General features: G+C 45.0%; 1 protein-coding gene across 1 annotated transcript; it reads left to right on the top strand.

Annotated features, from left to right (window-relative positions):
- Positions 1–349: 349 nt before the first annotated feature.
- On the top strand, positions 350–25,550 carry LOC120916315 (urokinase plasminogen activator surface receptor-like). Its single transcript, XM_040327221.1, has 9 exons — positions 350–457; positions 2,776–2,886; positions 5,298–5,444; positions 7,943–8,074; positions 9,104–9,226; positions 14,379–14,489; positions 17,082–17,228; positions 20,728–20,871; positions 25,130–25,550. Exons 1-9 carry the CDS (start codon positions 406–408, stop codon positions 25,363–25,365), a joined length of 1,203 nt encoding a protein of 400 aa, XP_040183155.1. The 5' UTR covers positions 350–405; the 3' UTR covers positions 25,366–25,550.

Genomic DNA, 25,550 nt, shown 5'->3' with positions numbered 1-25,550 from the left:
TGCAATGTATTATATATTTGTTCTTGGATTTGGATACACTAAATAATACTAATTAAATAAATAATACAATAAATACAATTAAAGGAATGCTAAAATACCATTGGTTATATACACTTTAAGAAGCCTTCGGTAGTAATACAGGTTGATAAATCAGGTCTATGCCTAAAGCATTATTAAAAAAAAATAAAGCATGTGCCCTATTTAAAAAAAAAAAAAAAAAGTTCACATTCCTACCAAATAAAACTCGAATTTCTTGTCTTTAGACTCCCATATTTGCATATTGCATTTTTTTAATGGATGACATTTTAGTTTCCTCATACCATTAGTATTATTCACGCCCTCCAGATTTCAGTTAAAATAGGCTCAGCGTTGACCGAGGCGACACCAGGACAGCACACGTTGAGGATGGACGGCCTGCTAAGCTTTCTCTGCCTGCTTTGTGCCCTCGTAACACCAGGTATGTCTAATCTCAGCAGGGGATAGATTTTGAACTACATCTATCTACTATCTCTGTGGACTGAGAAGGTCCACTTCCCGTCATATTTGATATGCCTCGTACACACGACCGGGATTCTAGACGGGAATATATCCATTGGAAATCCCGGGGGGGAAAACCGAGAACCTGCTCGGTAACTTTTCCCCCGTAAACACGAGAGGTTTTCCCATCTAGAAAACTCCCATGAGAGCTTTGGTCGGGAATCCCGACCGAGGGGCATATCCACAAAGTAATTTCAAAATTCCTGCGTCGTATCGTTGTTTTGAATCCTCAAAACAAGATACAACGGCATCTCGGGTCGATCCGACCCGAGATGCTTTGTACGCCGTCGGATCTAAGCTGCAATTTTTTCCGCGGCCACTAGGTGGCGTTCCCGTTGAAATCCGCGTCTAGTATGCAAATTTGCTATTTACGACGATCCACAAACGTACGTCCTGCCGGCGCTTTTTGTTACGTCGTTTGAGTTCGGCTTTTTCCGGCATATAGTTAAAGCTGCTATATGGTGGTGTACTCAATGTTAAGTATGGCCGTCCTTCCCGCCTACAATTTTGATTTTTTTTACGTCGTTTGCGTAAGTCGTTCGCAAATAGGAATTTGCGTAGAATGACGTCACCGTCGTAAGCATTGGCAGGTTCCGGTTTAATTTCGAGCATGCGCACTGGGATACCCCAGGGACGGCGCATGCGCAGTTAAAAAAAACGTTGTTTACGTCGGGTCACAACGTATTAACATAAAACACGCCCCCATCACAGCCATTTGAATTCCGCGCCCTTACGCTGCGATAGATACACTACGCCGCCGTAACTTATGGCGCGGATTCGTTGTAGATTGCATTTAAAAAAGATAAGTTACGGCGGCGTAGCGTATCTTAGATACGCTGCGCCCGGCGCAGATGTACCAGGATCTGCCCCCATGTGTATGCTCCATCGCAGTATTTCCCATAGGAAAACTGCCAAAAACTGCCGGGAAAAAGTCAGCTGGGAATCCCAGCGGGGAAAAAGGGGGCAGATTCTCTTTTTTTGTCCGGTGGTTTTTGGGCAGTTTTCCCACCGGAAAAACGGCGAGGAGCATACACACGGACGGGATTCCCTGTCAAAAGCTCTCCTCGCAGTTTTCCTGTCGGGAAACCTGGCCGTGTGTACGAGGCTTCAGGTGTTGGTGGTTGGATCACCAGGCAATATATTACGGGCCAGATTCACGTAGCTCAGCGGATCTATAGATCCGCTCGATCTACGTGAATTAAGATCCGCTCCCGCAAGTTTAGGAGGCAAGTGGCTAATTCACAAACCACTTACCTCCAAACTTGCGACGGCGGATCCTAAATCCCCCGGTGGAATTCAAATTCCGCGGCTAGGGGAGTGTACTACTTAAATCAGGCGCGTTCCCGCGCCGATTTAAATGCGCATGCGCCGTCCGGGGAATTTCCCGGTGTGCATTGCTCCCACTGACGTCACTAGGACGTCAGTGGTTTCGACGTGAGCGGGACTTGCGACGTGCGTGTTCGTGAATCGGCGTACGCAAACGACGTTGGAAAAATCAAATTCGACGCGGGAACGCCAGCTATACTTAACATTGGCTGCGCCTGCTAAAAACAGGGGTAAGTATACGACGGGAAAACCGCTACGGAAACGACGTAAGAACACTGCGACGGGTCCGCGTACGTTTGTGAATTTGCGTATCTCGCTGATTTACATATTATTTATCGTAAATCAGCGGGAACGCCCCCGGCGCCATTTTTAAATTGAAAAAAAGATCCGACAGTGTAACACAGTGTAACACTGTCGGATCTTAGCCCTATCTATGCGTAACTGGTTCTATGAATCAGGCGCATAGATAGGACCAGTGTAAGTCAGAGATACGATGGTGTATCTGTAGATAATACACCGTCGTATCTCTTTGTGAATCTGGCCCTACATCTTTATTCTTGGGTTTAGTGGTTAGCACGTCTGCCTTGCAGCCCTGGGGTTATGTTGTTCAATCCTAGCTAGGATTACAGTAAATTTGTTCTACGTTTGCTTACATACTCAAAAAACATGCTGGTAGGCTAATTGCCTCCTGTGTAAATTGTCCCTCGTATGTGAGCGAGAGAAACCTTAGATTGTAAGCTATTTGAGGTCATGGACTGGAGAATGTACAATATTTAAAATGCTGCGTGAATTGATGGCGCCATTTAAATACCTGTAATAAATAAAATTTTACAATAAATGGAAGTTAGTGTTCATGCAAGGGGTTCTGTCCGTCATACAATATTCACTCTTATATTCTAATATATTTTTCAGGTCATTCTCTTTCATGCATCTCATGTATGGGACTAGATTCCTGCACGGGACCTTCTGAGACATGTATGCCTAATTACAGTTGCGGCGTGGCCTATAGAGAGACCACGGAAGGTAAGTCTTGCAAAATTTTTATGGAGTACAATTAATTTAATGAGGACTCCAACCAAAGCAAATAATTCTAAGTAGAGCGAGTAAATTTCTCTAAAGGGTTTGTGAGGTTTCCCTGATTCTTGAAGGCTGTAATGTCTTGGCCAAGAATGTGTTGTGGTGGCTTTAGGTTGTCTAGTATGTATAGTCTTGTCTTGTATGTATGATTCTTGAAGGCTATATTGTCTTGGCCAAGAATGTGTTGTGGTGGCTTTAGGTTCTCTAGTTTGTATAGTCTTGTACAGGGCTTTTTTTCTCAGAGAAAAGGTGCGGATACTCACCTGCCCCTCCAAGGCCACGCCCCCTCCCTGCCCCGTAGAACCGCCCATCACCACCCCCTAGAACCACGCCTTTAGAAGAAGCGAAGCCCGGTTTAGCAAAGAGACAGCCCAGTCCAGTCCAGCAGGGACAGCCTAGTCCAGCAAAGAGACTGGTCAGCCAAGTCCAGCAAAGAGACCGCCCAGCCCAGTCCAGGAAAGAGACCGCCCAGCCCAGTCCAGCAAAGAAACCGCCCAGCCCAGTCCAGGAAAGAGACCGCCCAGTCCAGCAAAGAGACCGCCCAGCCCAGTCCAGCAAAGAGACCGCCCAGCCCAGTCCAGCAAAGAAACCGCCCAGCCCAGTCCAGGAAAGAGACCGCCCAGCCCAGTCCAGCAAAGAGACCGCCCAGCCCAGTCCAGCAAAGAAACCGCCCAGCCCAGCAAAGAGACTGCCCAGCCCAGTCCAGCAAAGAGACCGCCCAGTCCAGCAAAGAGACCGCCCAGCCCAGTCCAGAAAGAGACAGCCCAGTCCAGAAAGAGACAGCTCAGCCCAGCCCAGCAAAGAGACCTCCCAGCCCAGCAAAGAGACCGCCCAGCCCAGCAAAGAGACCGCCCAGGCCAGCCCAGTAAAGAGACCGCCCAGCCCAGCCCAGCAAAGAGACTGCCCTGCTTAGTCCAGAAAAGAGACTGCCCTGCTTAGTCCAGCAAAGAGACTGCCCTGCTTAGTCCAGCAAAGAGACTGCCCTGCTTAGTCCAGCAAAGAGACCGCCCTGCTTAGTCCAGCAAAGAGACCGCCCTGCTTAGTCCAGCAAAGAGACCGGCCTGCTTAGTCCAGCAAAGAGACCGCCCTGCTTAGTCCAGCAAAGAGACTGCCCAGTCCAGCAAAGAGACAGCCCAACAAAGAGACAGCCCAGCCCAGTCCACCAAAGAGACAGCCCAGCTCAGTCCAGCAAACAGACAGCCCAGCTTAGTCCCGCAAAGAGACAGCTTAGTCCAGCAAGAGATCGCCCAGCTTAGCAAAGAGACCACCTAGCTTAGTCCAGCGAAGAGACCGCCAAGGCCAGCCCAGCCCACAGACCACCCAGCCCAGTCCACAGACCACCCAGCCCAGTCCACAGCACAACCCCATTAGCAGCATTTTGCTCACAGTCACAATAGTAACAGACCAGATTACATGACATGAGGGAGGCTAGTGGGGAGGAGGACCGCCTGGCTACCTACCTGATCCACGATCAGATAGCGTGACACACGGCGCCAAACCGATTTCCTGGACAGCACTGAGAGGCGGGGTAGAGCCGCGGAGTACACTCCACCTTCCGCTCTCACATGCAGCTATTCGATCCCTCCGGGCAGTGGCAGTGCACAGCAGGTTACATACTGTAGGAGGAGGAGGAGCCGGGGCTACACAGGATACGGGTGGAGTGCTCTGGCAGGGATTCCCCCGCGTTTGATTCCTCCGTGGGCAGCAGGGCAGGGCGCAGGCTATACAATAAGGAGGAGAGGAGGGAAATGAATGCTCTGGCAAAAGGTGGCGGAACTGCGTTCCGGTGCGTTCCGCCAGAAAAAAAGCCCTGGTCTTGTATGTATGATTCTTGAAGAAAACAATACATTTCCATCCAAAGTTACGGACTCTTAAGCCCCATACACACGACCGGGTTTCCCGGCGGGAAAACTGCCCAAAAGCGCCAGACAAAAAAAGAGAATCTGCTCTCTTTTTTTCCCACCGGGATCCCTGGCTGAATTTTTCCCGCCGTGTGTACGAGAAAACTGTCAGTTTTTGGCAGTTTTCCCATCGGAAAAACTCAGATGGAGCATACACACGGCCGGGAAAACCCGCTTGTGTGTACGGGAGAGCAGGTTCTAGATTTTCCCGTCTGGATTTCCGACGGACCTTGACCCGTCGGGAATCCCGACAGTGTGTAACAGGGCATTATGGAAATGCACCACCTCCCCAATAGTAAATCATTGTACACAAATATATAGAAATGGGAGTTTTAAGGTGCAGAAATTATTCTACGTAACACATAATAAATATCAAAATGTTTATTATATAATGTTTTTGTTTCTAGATTAATATATTGCAGCTATATAAATGCTACTGTATTAATTATTGTGCAGGGGGAGTCATCAATAAAGGCTATATACAGTCATGTGTGCCGACCAGCAAGTGTAATAAAGTGGGCAGCATCAGCTATACCGGCGGCACAATGAAGATGGGGATTTCATGCTGCAACACTGATAACTGCACTGCAACTCTACCCCAATGTAAGTTCCTTTATTTTATCATTACTGGGCCAGATTCAGGTACCGCTGCGCACTTCTTACGGAGGCGCAGCGTCCCGTTTTTGCCCTGCGCCCCCGCAAATTATCTGCGCTACGCTTCATTCACGAAGCAGTAGCCACGTAATTTGCGTGGGCGCTCTTCAAAAATGCCCGGCGTAAGGGCGCGTAATTTAAATGATCCCGTAGGGGGCGTGGATCATTAAAATTAGGCGCGTTCCCGCGCCGAACGTAGTGCGCATGCTCCGTCGGGAAACTTTCCCGACGTGCATTGCGGCAAATGACGTCGCAAGGACGTCATTTGCTTCAAAGTGAACGTGAATGGCGTCCAGCGCCATTCACGATTCACTTACGCAAACAACGTAAAATTTAAACTTTGCGACGCGGGAACGACGGGTATACGTAGCATTGGCTGCCCCTGCTAATATCAGGAGCAGCCTTACGCGAAACCCGAAGAACGGAAACGACGTAAACTGCGTACGCAGGGCTCGTGTAGGGTAGTGAATCGGCGTTAGTATGCAATTTGCATACTATACGCTGACCACTACGGGAACGCCCCCTAGCGGCCATCGTAAGAATGCAGCCTACGATATGACTGGCATAAGAGCCTTATGCCAGTCATATCTTAGGCTGCAGTCGGCGTAACGAGGTTCCTGAATCAGGAGCATTCGAAACGCCGGCGCAAGTAAGCAATTGCGCTGCATAACTATGGTTACGCAGACGCAATTGCTTCTTGAATCTGGGCCAGGGTTTTTATGTTCTCATTCACAAAATAGTAACATATTCACAATATTATTACTTTTAAAGTCACATATTTATATCCCCATTGCGCATTCAATTTCACCTCTATGCATAAAAGTGTATCAATTCTTCAAAATGAAGTAAATTAAACCTTTCATATAAATAAAATTTCATAAGTAGTATAAAAAAATCTAAATGATTGGGTGCAGTCAATCCCCAAGTTTCCAGGTATCTGTAAAAAACTTTAATTGTTCTTGTTGTTGTTCATAAATAAAACTATTACAGAGATAAAGAGTAGGACAGAGCTTTCGGTATTTGCAATATAGCACTGTAGGTGAACAAATACATAAAAAAATAATATATTTATATTTTTATATATTTATAAATCCTCTTTGTATAAATATATGAATCGGGATGCGCTTATAAGGCTCCAATAGTCCCATTTTCTTGCCCCCCCCCCCCCCCCATATGCAATTACACTCTTCACCTGCTCTGGGACATACGATAAATAGCAGCTAGACTCAAAATCAGATTACTGCAGCAGATCAGGCAGCGATTGCAATTGGTTGCCAGAGGTTACAGCGTATCATTACTGCTCCCTAACTGGTTGCTAGAGGTTACATCACATCATTTCTGCTTACTGATTGGCTGCTAGAGGTTACTGCATATCCTTACTGCTCACTCATTGGTTGCTAGAGGTTAAGGTGGGAATCTCTCCATAAAGGGGCCCCTGAACTGGAGGTTGGAATCTCTCTATAGAGGGGCCCCTGGACTGGAGGTGGTAATCTCTTTATGAAGGGACCCCTGGACTGAAGGTAGCATTCTCTCTATGGAGGATCTCCATAGAGAGACTGCTACCTCCAGTCCAGGGGCCCCTCCAAAAGGAGAGGGGGTCCTCTATAAAGAGACTACTATCTCCAGTCTAGGAGCCCCTCTATAGAAAGACTGCTACCTCCAGTCCAGGGGCCCCTCCAAAAGGAGAGGGGGTCCTCTATAAAGAGACTACTATCTCCAGTCTAGGAGCCCCTCTATAGAAAGACTGCTACCTCCAGTCTAGGGGCCCCTCCATAAGGAGACTTCTACCTCCAGTTCAGGGGCCAGGGGTCCTCTATAGAGAGACTAATATCTCCAGTCTAGGAGCCCCTCTATAGAAAGACTGCTACCTCCAGTCCAGGGGCCCCTCCATAAGGAGACTTCTACCTCCAGTTCAGGGGCTGGGGGTCCTCTATAGAGAGACTAATATCTCCAGTCTAGAAGCCCCTCTATAGAAAGACTGCTACCTCCAGTCCAGGGGCCTCTCCATAAGGAGACTTCCACCTCCAGTTCAGGGGCCGGGGGTCCTCTATAGAGAGACTACTATCTCCAGTCTAGAAGCCCCTCTATAGAAAGACTGCTACCTCCAGTCCAGGGGCCTCTCCATAAGGAGACTTCCACCTCCAGTTCAGGGGCCGGGGGTCCTCTATAGAGAGACTACTATCTCCAGTCTATGGGTTAAGGTGCCCGCTCGGTGTGTGTCCTGTATGTGGTCTCACCTGATTTGATTCAGTTGAGCCCGATCCGGCTCTCCCATCCTGCACCTCCTCCACAGCGGGCAGGCGGGCAGGCGCCAGTCAGGTCTGTCAGTGTAGCCACTCCCAAATGCTACTAAAATATTAATAAGACTTTAAAATTGTCTTTGAAGAATACTTTTGTATTATACTTATGTTTTTTTTTTTAAAACTAACATTAATATGTTCTAACAGTGCCAGCCACCAGTTCCCAGGCCAATGGACTTGTTTGCCCATCATGCCGATCGCAGGTCTTGTGTGATCAACAGGCGAATATACAATGTACTGGCAGTGAGCAAACTTGTGTTTTTCAACCTTCCTCATCAGGTATTTCAACATTATTTTATGTTTGTATGTATTTATTTACTTTAATTAAAAGGTATTTGACATGAAAATACATTCTCAACCACATCAAAATTATAGGTAGATTCAGTAAGAGTTAGGCCGGCTTATCAGTAGATAAGCCGACCTAACTCAGAATCTACGCCGACCTATGTTTAAGCGTATGCTCAAACAGAGATACGCTTAAACATATCTAAGATACGACGGCTTGCGTCGTCGTATCTTAGGTTGCAATATTTCGGATGGCCGCTATGTGGCGCTTCCATTGCGGTTGGCGTAGAATATGTAAATGAGTTGATACGCCGATTCACGAACGTACGTCCGGCCCCTGCAGTCGATTTACGCCATTTCCGTAAGGCATTAGCAGGCCTAAAGTTGTTCCATCTATTAGGTGGAATAACAATGTTAAAGTATGGCCGCCGTTCCCGCTGCGAGATCCGCAAATCGGGATTTACGTCGTTTACGCCCACGTTGAAATCAATAGGACCGTGCGGCGTACTTAGCCGCAATGCACACTGGGAAATGTAGGCGGACGGCGCATGCGCCGTTCCAAAAAAACGTCAAAAACGTGAGGTCAATCCTCATTACCATAAAACACGCCCCCTCCAAGACATTTAAATTTGGCGCCCTTACACCCGCCCGCTTTAGGCTACACCGCCGTATATTAGCAGGCAAGTACATTGAGAATCATGTACTTGCCTAGCTAACTTACGGCGGCGTAGCCTAAACAGGCTACGCTACGCCGCCGCAAGTTTGCACCCAGGTACCTGAATCTACCTATTAGTCTTTAACCCTTTGCAGTGATAGAGATGCACGAGGCTGCCATCTTTGTTTTGGAAATAACTAATTGATCCGAAAAAAACAAAAACAAGTGAAACGAAAACGAATTATTCGGCAGTGCACATGTCTCGTAATTATACAAAAATATCCATACCTGGAATTCTTCATTACCGGTGATTTTACGTGTTACCTGAAATTGTTTCTAAATTTCTGAGATTTGTTTGTTTTCTTCAGGAACTGTGATGGGCTGCGCAACTTCAACCCTTTGTGACGTGGGAGACTATTCCTACGGATCTGGAAGTAACTCTGTAGTAATACAATTTCTTTGTTTCCCTGCAACCAGCAGCACTGCAACAGGTAAGAAAAAGACTATTTAGTTGTGCTTACGAAGGTTCCGATGTGCGGAGATCACGGTATATCTCGTAGTAGTTAGTTGCATTCAACTGGACTTGAGTAACTCTATAGATGTTTTGTAACCAGGGGAGGGCTGGGCCAGGGGGCAGGGTGGCAATTGCCTCCCAGGCCGCTCTAATTTATGTACAAAACGTCCGGCAGCCGCTGCCCACTACCATTCTCTTTTTTATTCTGCTCTAGGAAGTCGGGCCGGGGGCACGGCCACAGCGGCTGACCACCAGCTGTTGCATTCCGGGAGTTGTAGTTCACGCTCAAGCTCTCGGTGGGTGGAAATCAGAGCAGCGCAGTGGAAACTACAACTCCCTGGGCCTGGATTCTTGGAAGCAGGCAGAGGCAGTGCGTGCCAGGGAGTCGGGACGCATGGCTGCAGGGCTGGGCGCTGGCTGCAACTTGACCCCAGGACCAGGAGCATTACCCCCCCCCCAGGAGGCCGTCCCCCCATACATGCCCCAGTGATCAGGCTGCATTGATGGGCACTGGAGTTGGCAGCACTGATGGACACTGGTGAGGCTGCATTGAAAAAACAGGTGGGCCATGCAGAGGCGTACTAAGTGGGGGGCGGGCTGCACCAGGGTGCCACACACTGGGGAGTCTCAGGCCGGTGCAGAGGTGCAGTTGTGGAGAGGGGTACACAGTGGTAACAAAGAGATATTGAAGGATGCAGAAGTATGCAGGGGGCACAGTGGGGTGTTTTTACATTTTAACGTGGGGGGTGCCAAATGCTCTAGGAACGCCCCTGGGGCCATGGATGGTGAGCTGATTCGGCAGTTCAATGGGCCACTTGACTGGACTTTCCCCCCAGGCCTAAGGCTGCCAGCCCTCCCCTGTAACTGATTCAGGCAGCCCCTTCAGGACATACCCCAGCCTCAGTTTCCTTCAAAGGCGTGCGCAGAGGGTATGCCATGTGTGCCTGGGCACACCCGAATCACAATGTCCATAAAGGGAGCAGGGGTACCGCCCCCCAATCAATGCGCCCGGCCCCTAATCTACATGCTGGGCGCCAGACGCATGGATTAAAATTAATATTCGCTATTGTCTTCCTGGTTCTCCTCCCAGCCAATCAGGAAGCGGGTCCTGAGACCCCATTGGCTGAGAGGAGAAGCACGGGCTTCCATTCTCCTTCCTCCCACGTCATCCAGGCGCGCCTGACACTTTGGCTCAGCTCGGCTGGTTCTTCACAGCGGCTTCCCCTGCATCTCCTCCTCGGCGGCCAATAGGATCGCGTTTCTCCTCTCGGCCAATCGGGTGACGAGTCTCAGGACCTGCTTCCTGATTGGCCGGGAGGAGAATCGGGAAGATAATAGCGAATATTAATTTGTTTTTGTCACACGAGTGGGTGGGCTCGGGGCGCAGTGCTCTGCGCCCCAAGCCAATACTTTTTGAAGCCAATAAGAGCCTTCGGCTCTAATCACGTACTTCTAAAAAAAATTAAAAACATTGGAATCCATACGTCCGGTGCCCTGCATGTAGATTAGGGGCCGGGCGCATGGATAAGGGGGCGGTGCCCCTTCTGGAGAGGCCAACAATGACTGTACGTAGTGATTAGGGCACACAACTGGGTGAACTTGGGGCACAGTGCCCTGCGCCCCCCGAGCCCACCCTTTTTGAAGCCTATTAGAGACTCTGCTGAAAAAAATACATAAAAAGAGTAGGAGTCCGTGTGCCCGGCGCCCCGCATGTGTCATGAGGAGCTGGACACATGGATTAGGGGGGCGGTGCCCCTGCGCCCTGCATTATGGATCGCCACTGCCCACAACAGTAAAATCAGTCTGTATTTACAGTAAAGCATGCTGGTTATACTCACTGTGCAACCTAAGGGGTTAATCCTGTGCATTGTAAAAAAACGGCTGTTTGATCCTGTCTTCTCTGACCCTCCCCTTCTTCCACTGTCCCCAATCCATCTGCTGATATAACAGAGCCTTAGGGACAAGCTGCACATGCTCAGTTTAGTGTGAATTGCTTAAGAGTTTTTTTTTTTCTTGGGTGGATGTGTGCGACCAGCACAGGGCCAATCAGCACTGTCCAGACAGAGAGTCAGGGGTCCTGCAACCTCATAGGACAGTCAGAGGAGAGAAAAAAAATCTCATAACAGCTTTAACCAGACACTGATAGAAGTCACAAGACTGCTATATACTGCTGATGAGAAAAAGTATTTAGCAGTTTATATTTACTAAAAATAATTGCATTCCCATGTTCTGTGTACTGTAGGAGACCAGATATAGTAAATGCAGGGTCCTGGGTTTAGTAACACTTTAAATGTGTTTTTTTTTTTTTTCAAATACAAGCAGGGCCGCCAACAGGAATTATGAGGCCCCTTACACAGCTTCAGGCATGGGCCCCCTAAAAAGGGGGGGGGGGGGTTGCCCTGGGGACCTCTGGGCCCCTTACAAAAAAAAAGGAATAGATATATAAAAAATATATAAAAATAAAGGGGGGGTTGCCATCCGGGGCCCTGGGGATATATGGGCCCTTTAATAAAAACAAAACAAAAAATATATATATAAAAAAATTATAAAAAATAAATAAAAAAAGGGGGGGTTGCCATCCAGGACCCTGGGGACCTCTGGGCCCTTTAATAAAAACAAAACAAAAAATATATATATATAAAAAAAATTATAAAAAATAAATAAAACAAGGGGGGTTGCCATCCAGGACCCTGGGGACCTCTGGGCCCTTTAATAAAAACAAAACAAAAAATATATATAAAACAAATTATAAAAAATAAATAAAAAAAGGGGGGTTGCCATCCAGGGCCATGGGGATATCTGGGCCCTTTAATAAAAACAAAACAAAAAATATATATAAAAAAAATTATAAAAAATAAATAAAACAAGGGGGGTTGCCATCCAGGACCCGGGGACCTCTGGGCCCTTTAATAAAAACAAAACAAAAAAATATATATAAAATAATATATATTTTTTTTATATAAAAAAAGGGGGGGGGGTGCTATCCAGGGCCATGGGGATATCTGGGCCCTTTAATAAAAACAAAACAAAAAATATATATAAAAAAAATTTAAAAAAATTAATAAAAAAAGGGGGGTTGCCATCCAGGACCCTGGGGACCTCTGGGCCCTTTAATAAAAACAAAACAAAAAATATAAATATATAAAAAAAATTATAAAAAAATAAATAAATAAAGGGGGGGTTGCCATCCAGGGCCCTGGGGACCTCTGGGCCCTTTAATAAAAACAAAACAAAAACAAATATAAAAAAATTATAAAAAAAAAAGGAGGCATGCCACCTTCGGGCCCTTACAGGTGTACTGCCTGTTAGTGTTGAGCAGAATATGCCATATTCGATTTCGCGATATATCTCGAATATATATTCGAATATTCGAGATATATTCGCTAAATTCGAATATTCGTGATATTTTATCGAAATTAAATGATTGCGATTTTTCGCTATTGCGAATGCGAAAATAATTGCGATTTTTTGATAACTGCGGTAGGAGCACTCTGATTGGCTCAGAATATTCGTGATATTTTATCGAAATATCGCAACATGCGAATGCGATATTTACTGCGCAATTTCGACAAATGCTGTAGGAGCGCTCTGATTGGCTCAGAATATTCGTGATATTTTATCGAAATATCGCAACATGCGAATGCGATATTTACTGCGCAATTTCGACAAATGCTGTAGGAGCACTCTGATTGGCTCAGAATATTCGTGATATTTTACAATACAAAATAATTGCGAATATTCGACAAATGCTGTAGGAGCACTCTGATTGGCTCAGAATATTCGTGATATTTTACAATACAAAATAATTGCGAAATTTCGATAACTGCGGTAGGAGCACTCTGATTGGCTCAGAATATTCTTGATATTTTACAATACAAAATAATTGCGAATATTCGGCAAATGCGGAAGGAGCACTCTGATTGGCTCAGAATATTCTTGATATTTTACAATACAAAATAATTGCGAATATTCGGCAAATGCGGAAGGAGCACTCTGATTGGCTCAGAATATTCGTGATATTTTACAATACAAAATAATTGCGAATATTCGGCAAATGCGGAAGGAGCACTCTGATTGGCTCAGAATATTCTTGATATTTTACAATAGAAAATAAAAAGTGTTTTGCATTGGTGGTGATTCTTTACTCTATCCATCTGTCACAGCCGTTTGTCAATCAAACACCTTAAAGATTGAACACGTTCATGCTGCATGCTTTGGACTTTTTTTCACTTCACATATCAAAGACATTTTTATGAAAGATTATTTTTCTATTATTGGGACTATATTTCTTTATATATTCGTTTCACTGTGTATTTCACAAGTTATTTGCGCTTGCTTATTTTATAATTTGCCCACATGTCTTGTCACTAGACATATTTTTTATTCTTGTAGAGCGACTCCATTTTCTGTCTTGTATTAATTTATGTTGTATAACATTTTTGAGTTGCTGCTGTATTCTCCCCTTTTTTTAAGGTATGCGCAATTTTTTCCTTCTTACAAAAAAAAAATAATATCAAACATACAAATATTCATAACAGAAACATACACAAAGCCCCCCCCCCCCTTTTGCATCAGAGACAATCAGAGTTCTCCTACCACAGTTATCGAAAATTCGCAATCATTTTCGCATTCGCAATAGCGAAAAATCGCAATTTTTTTTTTTCAATTTGGCAACATAAAAGGATCGCCTCAGCTTAGCTACTCGGCCCAGGGTCTCTAATCATACCAGCAATGCTTTTAGACGTCGATAGGATGTGATCTGTTTTAAAAATCAAATTGAAAAAATGCGAATATTCGGAATTGCGAATATTCACCGCGAAATTCGAAATATAGCGCGATTTCTCGAATATGCTATATTCGAGTCGAATATTCGCAATGCGAATATTCGTGAGCAACACTACTGCCTGTACCCCCCCTGATGGTGGCCCTGAATACAAGCAGTGTAAGCACTTGAATTGTACCGGTTATCAGCCTTATACTGGGAGAAGGTGAATAAATAAGGAGCCAATCAGATGCACTGCAGTGCAAAGGACCTGCTGAAAGGAGGAGAGAGCAGAGTGACAGAGAGTTGAGCTTATCAGTTGTCAGTTTTGAAGTTGATCTTTAATGTGATTGTTTTTTTATTTTAGGCACCTCATGTGTTGTCTGCCAAGCCAGCGACTCCATAACATGTACCTCCTCATTAAGTGTAATCCCTCCAAATTCCAAATGTGCATCCGCTTACGTGATAACCACCACAAGTAAGAAACTTCTTCTTTTTTTTGGTTCGCTCTCATCTGTAAACTTCCCCGCTTCTGCGCACACATCTAACAATCAGGAGGGGCTAAATAACAATCTCTGAATATTATTTTTTCAGCTGCATAATGATAACTCTAATGTTTGTTTTCTACTCCAGGGTTAGGGTTTAGGGTTAGGGTTTAGGGTTAGGGTTAGAGGGTTAGGGTTATGTTTAGGGGTTAGAGGGTTAGGGTTAGGGTTTAGGGTTAGGGTTTAGGGTTAGGGTTAGGGATAGGGTTAGGGTTAGAGGGTTAGGGTTAGGGTTTAGGGTTAGGGTTAGGGATAGGGATAGGGTTAGGGTTAGAGGGTTAGGGTTAGGGTTTAGGGTTAGGGTTTAGGGTTAGGGTTAGGGATAGGGTTAGGGTTAGAGGGTTAGGGTTAGGGTTATGGTTAGGGTTAGGGTTAGAGGGTTAGGGTTATGGATAGGGGTTAGATGGTTAGGGTTAGGGTTTAGGGTTATGGTTAGGGTTAGGGTTAGAGGGTTAGGGTTAGGGATAGGGGTTAGAGGGTTAGGGTTAGGGTTAGAGGGTTAGGGTTTAGGGTTTAGGGTTATGGTTAGGGTTTAGGGTTAGAGGGTTAGGGTTAGGGTTTAGGGTTAGGGATTAGGGTTGGGGCTAGGGTTAGGGGTTAGAGTTAGGGTTTCCCATTGAAGAATATGGCTAGGACTCAGGAATTGGAACAGGGACCTCCCCCCAAAGGTCAAAGGTCAGAAGGCGGGTTCCCAGAGGTCAAAGGTCACAGGGCATGGCTGACCCACCCCCACCAAAGTGTACCGCCTACCCCAACTAAGTCGGGTTTAGTTTAGGCCGATACGTATTCTTCTACATATTTTTGGTAAAAAAAACGCAATAAGCATTTATTGATTGGTTTGCGCAAAAGTGATAGCGCCTACAAAATAGGGGATAGAATTACGGAATTTTTTATTAAAAACTTTTTTTATTAGTAATGGCGGTGATCTGCCATTTCTATCGTGGCTGCGACATTATGGCGGACACTTTTGATGCTATTTTGGGACCATTTACTGTATACTGTATACAGCGATCAGTGCTATAAAATGCACTGATTACTGTGTAAATGACACTGGCAGGGAAGGGGTTAACCACTAGGGGGACGAGGAAGGGGTTCAGTGTGTCTTAAGGAGTGATTCTAACTGTGTGGGGGTGGGGCTTAATGTGACACGACACTGATCACTGCTCCCAATGACAGGGAGCAGTCGATCAGTGTCCTGTCACTAGGCAGAACAGGGAGATGCCCTTGTTTACACAGGCATCCCCTCGTTCTGCCGCTCCGTGACACGATCGCAGGACACCAGCGGACATCGAGTCACAGCGGCAAAAAGGGACATATATATATATATATTTGCCTGTCCGTGCCATTCTGCCAGGGTAAAAGTGTGTGCACATGCTCAGTTTGGTGTGTATTGCTTGATTTTTTTTTTTCTTGGGAGAGGCACAGGGCCAATCAGCACTGTCCAGACAGAGGGTCAGTAGGGTGACCACATTTCCAAACTGTCATTCAGGGACACCCCCCTCCTTCACAAAAAATTGCAAATTTTAAAGGCTTATATGCAAGTAATTTGCCATAATAGGGGTACGGGGGTACGGGTACTGCCTTAGGGGACATTGATCAATGCAAAAAAATGTTTTAAAAAAAATATATAGTGCCTGGGGGGTCCCCTTAGTCTGCCTGTAAAGTGGCGCATGTGTACCATGTATAGAACATGCTGCAGCAAAAAAAAAATTCTAAAGAAAAAACAAAAAACTAGTCAAATCACATTTAAATTGACTCACAGTTGCAATTGCTGGCACCCGGCTATTGAAAAAAAAAAAGCATAAAAAAAACCTGTAGTGCCCCCCCCCCAGTCCATACCAGAACTCTCGGTCTCTACCCCCCAAACGCAAAGCACCTTGTCCTCATCTTACCCTGGCCAGTGGCCAGTGGTTGTGGTGGCATGCAAGCGGAGTGGTTATCAGAGTCTGGAAGCCCCCAAAAGGTCTGAAATGGACAAGGGGAGGGGGACCCCTTCCATTTTGCTTTTAAATGTCCTTATTTCTTCTGAGAAATCCTCACTTCCTGTTCTTCTGTCTGTAACTCCACACAGTAATGCGAGGCTTTTTCCCTGGTGTGGAGAAAGCCTCTTGAGGGGGGCGAGCGGGCAAGTCAGGACACTCTCTACTTTGCAGATAGAGAAAGGAGCTGTTTGTTAGTGGGCATCCTGACTCTCCTGCTCGCCCCCTCAAGAGGCTTTCTCCACACTAGGGAGAAAGCCTTGTATTACTGTGTGGAGTTACAGACAGAAGAACAGGAAGTGAGGAAATAAGGACATTTGAAAGCAAAATGGAAGGATGAGGTAAGTGAAGGAGGACTGCACTAAGGTAAAGGAAGATATTTAGGGAAACATTTTTTTTCCTTTACAACCCCTTTAAGAAGAAGAGGAGGACCTGGTTTTTTTTTTTAAAGCCAAACCCTTAATACTACTTTAAGCAACTTTGGAGGACCTTAAGGCTTGTGGTGTTTTCTTTCAATGTTTTAGAGAACTTTTATAAATTTTTCAGATGGAGTGAAGTCATACCAAGTCATCCGATCTTGGTCTCCTGTAAGCAAGTGTAACATCGCTGGTTCCATGACTGTGGGTGGCACCAAGTTATCGATGGGTATAAGTTGCTGTGATGGAGATGGCTGTACTCCATCAATACCAGATTGTAAGTAAATCTTCCCTTTCCTACTCAGTTGTCCTGGTTTATCTACTACAGAAACATATATAGGTGGATTCAGAAAGACTTAGGCTGGCGTATCAGTAGATACGCCAGCCTAAGTCTGAATGTGCACCGGCGCTAATTTAAGCGTATTCTGGAAACCAGATACGCTTAAATTAGGCTAAGATACGAGCGGCGTAAGTGTCTTAAAGTGTATCCTAAAGTGTAATTTTTAGGCTGACCGCTAGGTGGCGCTTCCATTGTGGTCGGCGTATAATATGTAAATCAATAGATACGCCTATTCACGAACGTATGTCCGGCCGACGCAGTACAGATACGCCGTTTATGTAACGCATTATCAGGCCTAAAGTTATTCCATCAAATAGCTGGAATAGTAATGTTAAGTATGGCCGCCGTTCCCGCGTCGAAATTCGAAAATTTTACGTCGTTTGCGTAAGTCGTCCGTGAATAGGGATTTACGTCATTTACGTCCACGTCGAAACCAATAGGACCGTGCGGCGTACTTTGACGCAATGCACATTGGGATATGTAGGCGGACGGCGCATGCGCCGTTCGTAAAATACGTCAATCACGTAAGGTCACCCCCCCATTACCATAAAACACGCCCCCATAGCTAAATTTGAATTAGGCACCATTACGCACGCCCGATTTACGCGACGCCGCCGTAACTTAGCAGGCAAGTACTTTGTGAATACAGTACTTGCCTTGCAAACTTATGGCGGCGTAGTGTAAATGCCATACGCTACGCCGCCGCAACTATGCGCCCGCCATCCTGAATCCAGCTAATAGAAAGAAAAGGAGGGCACACCGACCTCGTGCATTACCAACGATAACATTTTATAAAAAATTTAACAACAAGAGTAAAGCGTCGTACACACGACTGAATTTCCATCGGACAATTCCGTGGATTTTTGTCCGAAGGGCGTTGTCCGTGAACTTGTTCTGCATACAGTCAGCAGAACATTTCCAGCCAACATTCACGAAACTACGTGGTTTGTCAGCTCTTTACCGCCACCCTTTGGGCAACTTCTGCTAATGTTGTTTGATTGGTTTGGAGCATGCGTGTTTGTATTTGGATTTTAGTCCGACGGATTTGTGTACATTTGTTGTCGGAAATTCCGATGGAGCGCACAGACGGTCGGATTGTCCAATAAAACACGACGTCCGTCGGACCGTTATTGTCGGAAAATCCGATCGTGTGTATGGGCTTTACTACTACTGTGGCTCTGATGAAGGGGCCCGAAGAGTGAGGCCCCGTACACACGACCGAGTGTGCGCCAGAAACTCGATCGGAGCCGTATTCTGCCGAGGAAACCGGTCGTGTGTACACTTTTGGCCGAGGAAACCGACGAGGAACTCGTCGAACCAAATAGAGAACATGTTCTATATTTCCTCGTTAGTCAATGGGGAAACTTGGCTAGCCGAGATCCTCGGCGGCTTCACAAGGAACTCGATGAGCAAAACGATGTGTTTTGCTCGTCGAGTTTCTCGGACGTGTGTACGTCCTTGGGTGGTTCAGTGGATACACAGTTGACTACAAGCTAAGACTTAATCCTTGGGTGGTTCAGTGGATACACAGTTGACTACAAGCTAAGACTTAATCCTTGGGTGTTTCAGTGGATACACAGTTGACTACAAGCTAAGACTTAATCCTTGGGTGGTTCAGTGGATACACAGTTGACTACAAGCTAAGACTTAATCCTTGGGTGGTTCAGTGGATACACAGTTGACTACAAGCTAAGACTTAATCCTTGGGTGTTTCAGTGGATACACAGTTGACTACAAGCTAAGACTTAATCCTTGGGTGGTTCAGTGGATACACAGTTGACTACAAGCTAAGACTTAATCCTTGGGTGGTTCAGTGGATACACAGTTGGCTATAAACTAGGATTTAATCCTTGGGTGACTCAGTGGATACACAGTTGACAACAAGCTAAGACTTAATCCTTGGGTGGTTCAGTGGATACACAGTTGACTACAAGCTAAGACATAATCCTTGGGTGGTTCAGTGGATACACAGTTGACTACAAGCTAAGACTTAATCCTTGGGTGGTTCAGTGGATACACAGTTGACAACAAGCTAAGACTTAATCCTTGGGTGGTTCAGTGGATACACAGTTGACTACAAGCTAAGACTTAATCCTTGGGTGGTTCAGTGGATACACAATTGGCTATAATCTAGGATTTAATCCTTGGGTGACTCAGTGGATACACAGTTGACTACAAGCTAAGACTTAATCATTGGGTGGTTCAGTGGATACACAGTTGACTACAAGCTAAGACTTAATCCTTGGGTGGTTCAGTGGATACACAGTTGACTACAAGCTAAGACTTAAATCTTTGGGTGGTTCAGTGGATACACAGTTGGCTATAAGCTAGGATTTAATCCTTGGGTGGTTCAGTGGATACACAGTTGACTACAAGCTAAGACATAATCCTTGGGTGGTTCAGTGGATACACAGTTGACTACAAGCTAAGACTTAATCCTTGGGTGGTTCAGTGGATACACAGTTGGCTATAATCTAGGATTTAATCCTTGGGTGACTCAGTGGATACACAGTTGACTACAAGCTAAGACTTAATCCTTGGGTGGTTCAGTGGATACACAGTTGGCTATAAACTAGGATTTAATCCTTGGGTGACTCAGTGGATACACAGTTGACTACAAGCTAAGACTTAATCCTTGGGTGGTTCAGTGGATACACAGTTGACTACAAGCTAAGACTTAATCCTTGGGTGGTTCAGTGGATACACAGTTGACTACAAGCTAAGACTTAATCCTTGGGTGTTTCAGTGGATACACAGTTGACTACAAGCTAAGACTTAATCCTTGGGTGTTTCAGTGGATACACAGTTGACTACAAGCTAAGACTTAATCCTTGGGTGTTTCAGTGGATACACAGTTGACTACAAGCTAAGACTTAATCCTTGGGTGGTTCAGTGGATACACAGTTGACTACAATCTAAGACTTAATCCTTGGGGGGCTCAGTGGATACACAGTTGACTACAAGCTGAGGCCCCGTACACACGACCGAGTTTCTCGGCAGAATTCAGCCAGAAACTCGATCGGAGCCGTATTCTGCCGAGAAACCCGGCCGTGTGTACACTTTTGGCCGAGGAAACCGACCAGGAACTCGTCGAGCCAAATAGAGAACATGTTCTCTATTTCCTCGTTAGTCAATGAGGAAACTTGGCTCGCCGAGATCCTCGGCGGCTTCACAAGGAACTCGACGAGCAAAACGATGTGTTTTGCCCGTCGAGTTTCTCGGACGTGTGTACGGGGCCTGAGACTTGACAGGCTGTGAGGTGGGTGGCGGAGCCGATGGGCAGAGAGTCGCTGATTGCCGCCATTACTGGTAAAAAGAAATGTCCCCGGATTTCATTTAAAAAATCTGGTCACCTTACCCTTTCTAGAATGACAACAGTGCTCCTCCATTAGCTCATTAGGTTTATTTATCTGAGTATGTTTGTATATTTCAACAGCAACATCTACGAGCACAGTATCAAATGGTGTGCAATGCAAAACATGTGCATCTTCGAGCTCCGGCTCCTGTGAGACTGCGACCACCATGACCTGCACCGGACAAGAGAACCTGTGTATGACCTATGCGCAGACAACCACAACTGGTAATTTCATACACTTTTGATAACACCTTACATTTTGCAGTTTCATGATGCAAATGTGTCTTGTCCTAGTATATTGACCTCGGACATCACTCAGCCCCTACCTTCCCATGTGACAGTGTTGGTGCTTGCTGATTGGCCCAGTGCTGTCACATAGAGGTGGACAGAGAGTCCTTGTGTAAGCTCCAACCAGAATTAACTTCAAGCTTACACAGGACCAGGGGAGGACTTGGATAGTGAGTGTTTCCTAGGCAGAACAAATGATATACACTACATTACCAAAAGTATTGGGACGCCTGCCTTTACACGCACATGAACTTTAATGGCATCCCAGTCTTAGTCTGTAGGGTTCAATATTGAGTTGGCCCCGCCTTTTGCCGCTATAACAGCTTCAACTCTTCTGGGAAGGCCATCCACAAGGTTTAGGAGTGTGTCTATGGGAATGTTTGGTCAGACACTGATGTTAGATGAGAAGGCCTTGCATGCAGTCTCGGCTCTAATTACTCCTAAATGTGTTCTAGCGGGTTTAGGTCAGGACTCTGTGCAGGCCAGTCGAGTTCCTCCACCCCAAACTCGTTCATTCATGTCTTAATGGACCTTGCTTTATGCACTGGTCCAAATCATTTGGTTGAGGGGGGATTTTGGTGTGGGGTTGTTTTTCAGGGGTTGGGCTTGGCCCCTTTAGTTCCAGTGAGGGGAACGCTTAAGGCATCAGCATACCAAGACATTTTGGACAATTGAGAAAAATGTAAATTAGGAAAGTTTAACCACTTAAACACTAAACCTTTTTCTGACATTTGTTGTTTTCAAGTAAAAATTGTTTTTTTTTTTGCTAGAAAATGACTTATAACCCCCAAACATTATATATCTATCTATATAGATATATATATCTATATCTATATCTATATATATATATATATATATATATATATATATATATATATATATATATATATATATATATATACAGGTCATTCTCAAAAAATTAGCATATTGTGATAAAGTTCATTATTTTCTGTAATGTACTGATAAACATTAGACTTTCATATATTTTAGATTCATTACACACAACTGAAGTAGTTCAAGCCTTTTATTGTTTTAATATTGATGATTTTGGCATACAGCTCATGAAAACCCAAAATTCCTATCTCAAAAAAATAGCATATTTCATCCGACCAATAAAAGAAAAGTGTTTTTAATAAAAAAAAAAAGTCAACCTTCAAATAATTCTGTTCAGTTATGCACCCAATACTTGGTCGGGAATCCTTTTGCAGAAATGACTGCTTCAATGCGGCGTGGCATGGAGGCAATCAGCCTGTGGCACTGCTGAGGTGTTATGGAGGCCCAGGATGCTTCGGTAGCGGCCTTAAGCTCATCCAGAGTGTTGGGTCTTGCGTCTCTCAACTTTCTCTTTCCCAATATCCCACAGATTCTCTATGGGGTTCAGGTCAGGAGAGTTGGCAGGCCAATTGAGCACAGTAATACCATGGTCAGTAAACCATTTACCAGTGGTTGTGGCACTGTGAGCAGGTGCCAGGTCGTGCTGAAAAATGAAATCTTCATCTCCATAAAGCTTTTCAGCAGATGGAAGCATGAAGTGCTCCAAAATCTCCTGATAGCTAGCTGCATTCACCCTGCCCTTGATAAAACACAGTGGACCAACACCAGCAGCTGACATGGCACCCCAGACCATCACTGACTGTGGGTACTTGACACTGGACTTCAGGCATTTTGGCATTTCCCTCTCCCCAGTCTTCCTCCAGACTCTGGCACCTTGATTACCGAATGACATGCAAAATTTGCTTTCATCCGAAAAAAGTACTTTAGACCACTGAGCAACAGTCCAGTGTTGCTTCTCTGTAGCCCAGGTCAGGCGCTTCTGCCGCTGTTTCTGGTTCAAAAGTGGCTTGACCTGGGGAATGCGGCACCTGTAGCCCATTTCCTGCACACGCCTGTACACGGTGGCTCTGGATGTTTCTACTCCAGACTCAGTCCACTGCTTCCGCAGGTCCCCCAAGGTCTGGAATCGGTCCTTCTCCACAATCTTTCTCAGGGTCCGGTCACCTCTTCTCGTTGTGCAGCGTTTTCTGCCACACTTTTTCCTTCCCACAGACTTCCCACTGAGGTGCCTTGATACAGCACTCTGGGAACAGCCTATTCTTTCAGAAATGTCTTTCTGTGTCTTACCCTCTTGCTTGAGGGTGTCAATGATGGCCTTCTGGACAGCAGTCAGGTCGGCAGTCTTACCCATGATTGGGGTTTGGAGTAATGAACCAGGCTGGGAGTTTTTAAAAGCCTCAGGAATCTTTTGCAGGTGTTTAGAGTTAATTAGTTGATTCAGATGATTAGGTTAAGAGCTCGTTTAGAGAACCTTTTCATGATATGCTAATTTTTTGAGATAGGAATTTTGGGTTTTCATGAGCTGTATGCCAAAATCATCAATATTAAAACAATAAAAAGGCTTGAACTACTTCAGTTGTGTGTAATGAATCTAAAATATATGAACGTCTAATGTTTATCAGTACATTACAGAAAATAATGAACTTTATCACAATATGCTAATCTTTTGAGAATGACCTGTATATAGATATATAGATATAGATATATATATATCTATATAGATATATAGATATATCTATATAGATATATATAGATAAATATATATATATATATTAGGGCTGTGCGTTAAACGCGATATTAACGGCGTTAACGCAAACCCATGTTAACGCCGTCAATATTTTTATCGCGCGATTAACGCAGGAGCCCTCGGGGTGGACGTGCAGAGTGTGCAGCGGCGCGGCGCGGCTTACCTTCTCGCTGGATTCACAGGCAAGTTACTCACCTTGTCCCTGGATCCAGCGATGCCACCCCGCTGTGTGATCGAGCGGGTCCTCCTCGCTTGGCGGGTCCTCCTCGCTCGGCGGGTCCTCCTCGCTCGATTCACAGTGCCTGTGTGCCGCCGATCTCCGTTCCCTGCGACGTTACGACGCACGGGGGCGGAGAACGGCGCCAAATTCAAAAAAGTAAACAAACACAATACACACAGTATACTGTATGTAAAAAATACACACCCCCCTTGTCCCTAGTGGTCTGCCCAGTGTCCTACATGTACATTTATATAATAAAAACTATTCTTTCTGCCTGAAAAACTGTAGATTGTCCAAAAGTGTCCCTTTATGTCAAAAATGGTTTTAGATCAGCTAGAAAACAGCGATCATAAATTATAATCACTTGCAGAATTGTGCGATATTTGTGGGGAAATTCGTCATAAAATAGATAGATTAATCATTAATGCGACATTAATGCGATTAATCGCGATTAAATATTTTAATCGTTTGACAGCACTAATATATATATATATATATATATATATATGTGTGTATTTATATATAGAGATAGATATAGATATAGATATAGAATACATTTATGTATATATATATATATATATATATATATATATATATATATATATATATATATATAAAAAACATTTTTTAGTAGAGACTCAATTTTTTATGTGAAAGACTTTAGGTTGCGAGAATCGTGATCTTTATTCTTAGCAAAACAATTGTGATTCTCATATCGGGCAGAATCGTGCAGCTCTAGTGTATAGACATAAATTAGGTGTGGTCCACTGCTGTCACCATCAGGAAACCCACCCTGAGAAATGCCATGTAGCCGTCGTTGGAGTGTATATAGACGGGAGGCGGTTGTAGCGAGGCTGCAGGAGATCAGCAACACTGATGTAACAAATGGTTAAAATAAAGAAGTAAAAATGTTTTTATTTGAATAAATGTCAACTGTATAGGATACGCTTCAACAAAACTGATGTCTTTCATCTAAGACCCCATTCACACCTAGGCGTTTTTACGCCTGTAGCGCTACGCCGCTGCCGCCAGAGGGCTGGAAACAGATGTCCCTCTATGAAGATGGTTCACATCTCCACGCCGAACGCCGGACGCCTGTCGCCTGCCGCGTGAAAAAAGGTCCCGGACCTTTTTTTCAGGCGTCTTCGAGCGTTCGGCTAGGAGATGGCAATCATCTCCATAGAGGGGGTCATCTTGGGGCACATCTAGGCGGACAATACCGGCGTTTTGTCGCCGCAAATTGTGGTACAAAACGCTGCTATTTTTACCGCGATTTGCGGCGACAAAACGCCGCGATTTCGTCCGCCTAGATGTGAATGCAGCCTTAGGGTTACATCTACTTTAATGAAAGTCAAGAGTTAACTGTCACTTGTGTTAAAATTCTCTTCCTGCAGGAAGCATCTCTTCTACTTCATCGGTTCGAGGATGCGGTACGAAATCCCTGTGTGATGCTCAAAACCCTTCCATTACTATGAATTATAAGACTGTTGTAAATAACTTCATTTGTGAAAACTATCCTAGCAATGGGGGAAACGTCATTACTGCTCCAAGCACCGGGGGAGTCGCTTTTCTTCTCTTTTCCACCCTCACCGCCATGCTTATCCTCCACCAGTTTAATAGGGATGCCTAAACATCTTGGGACGCCAGCTTGTGAAAACAGGAACGGTCATTGGAGGATGAATTCAGGGAAACAATAAATGTATATTGCTAGGGCTGAAAGTTCAAAGTCAAACTGGCCTTAAATTAGACATGTGCAGACTGGAATATTTCGTTTCGTTTTTTCGTTTTCGTTTGGAAAATAAATTTATTTAGTTA

Source organism: Rana temporaria, chromosome 10 (genome assembly GCF_905171775.1).
Source record: "Rana temporaria chromosome 10, aRanTem1.1, whole genome shotgun sequence".
Classification (NCBI taxonomy): Eukaryota; Metazoa; Chordata; class Amphibia; order Anura; family Ranidae; genus Rana; species Rana temporaria.
This window is presented reverse-complemented; position numbering and strand designations above follow the sequence as displayed.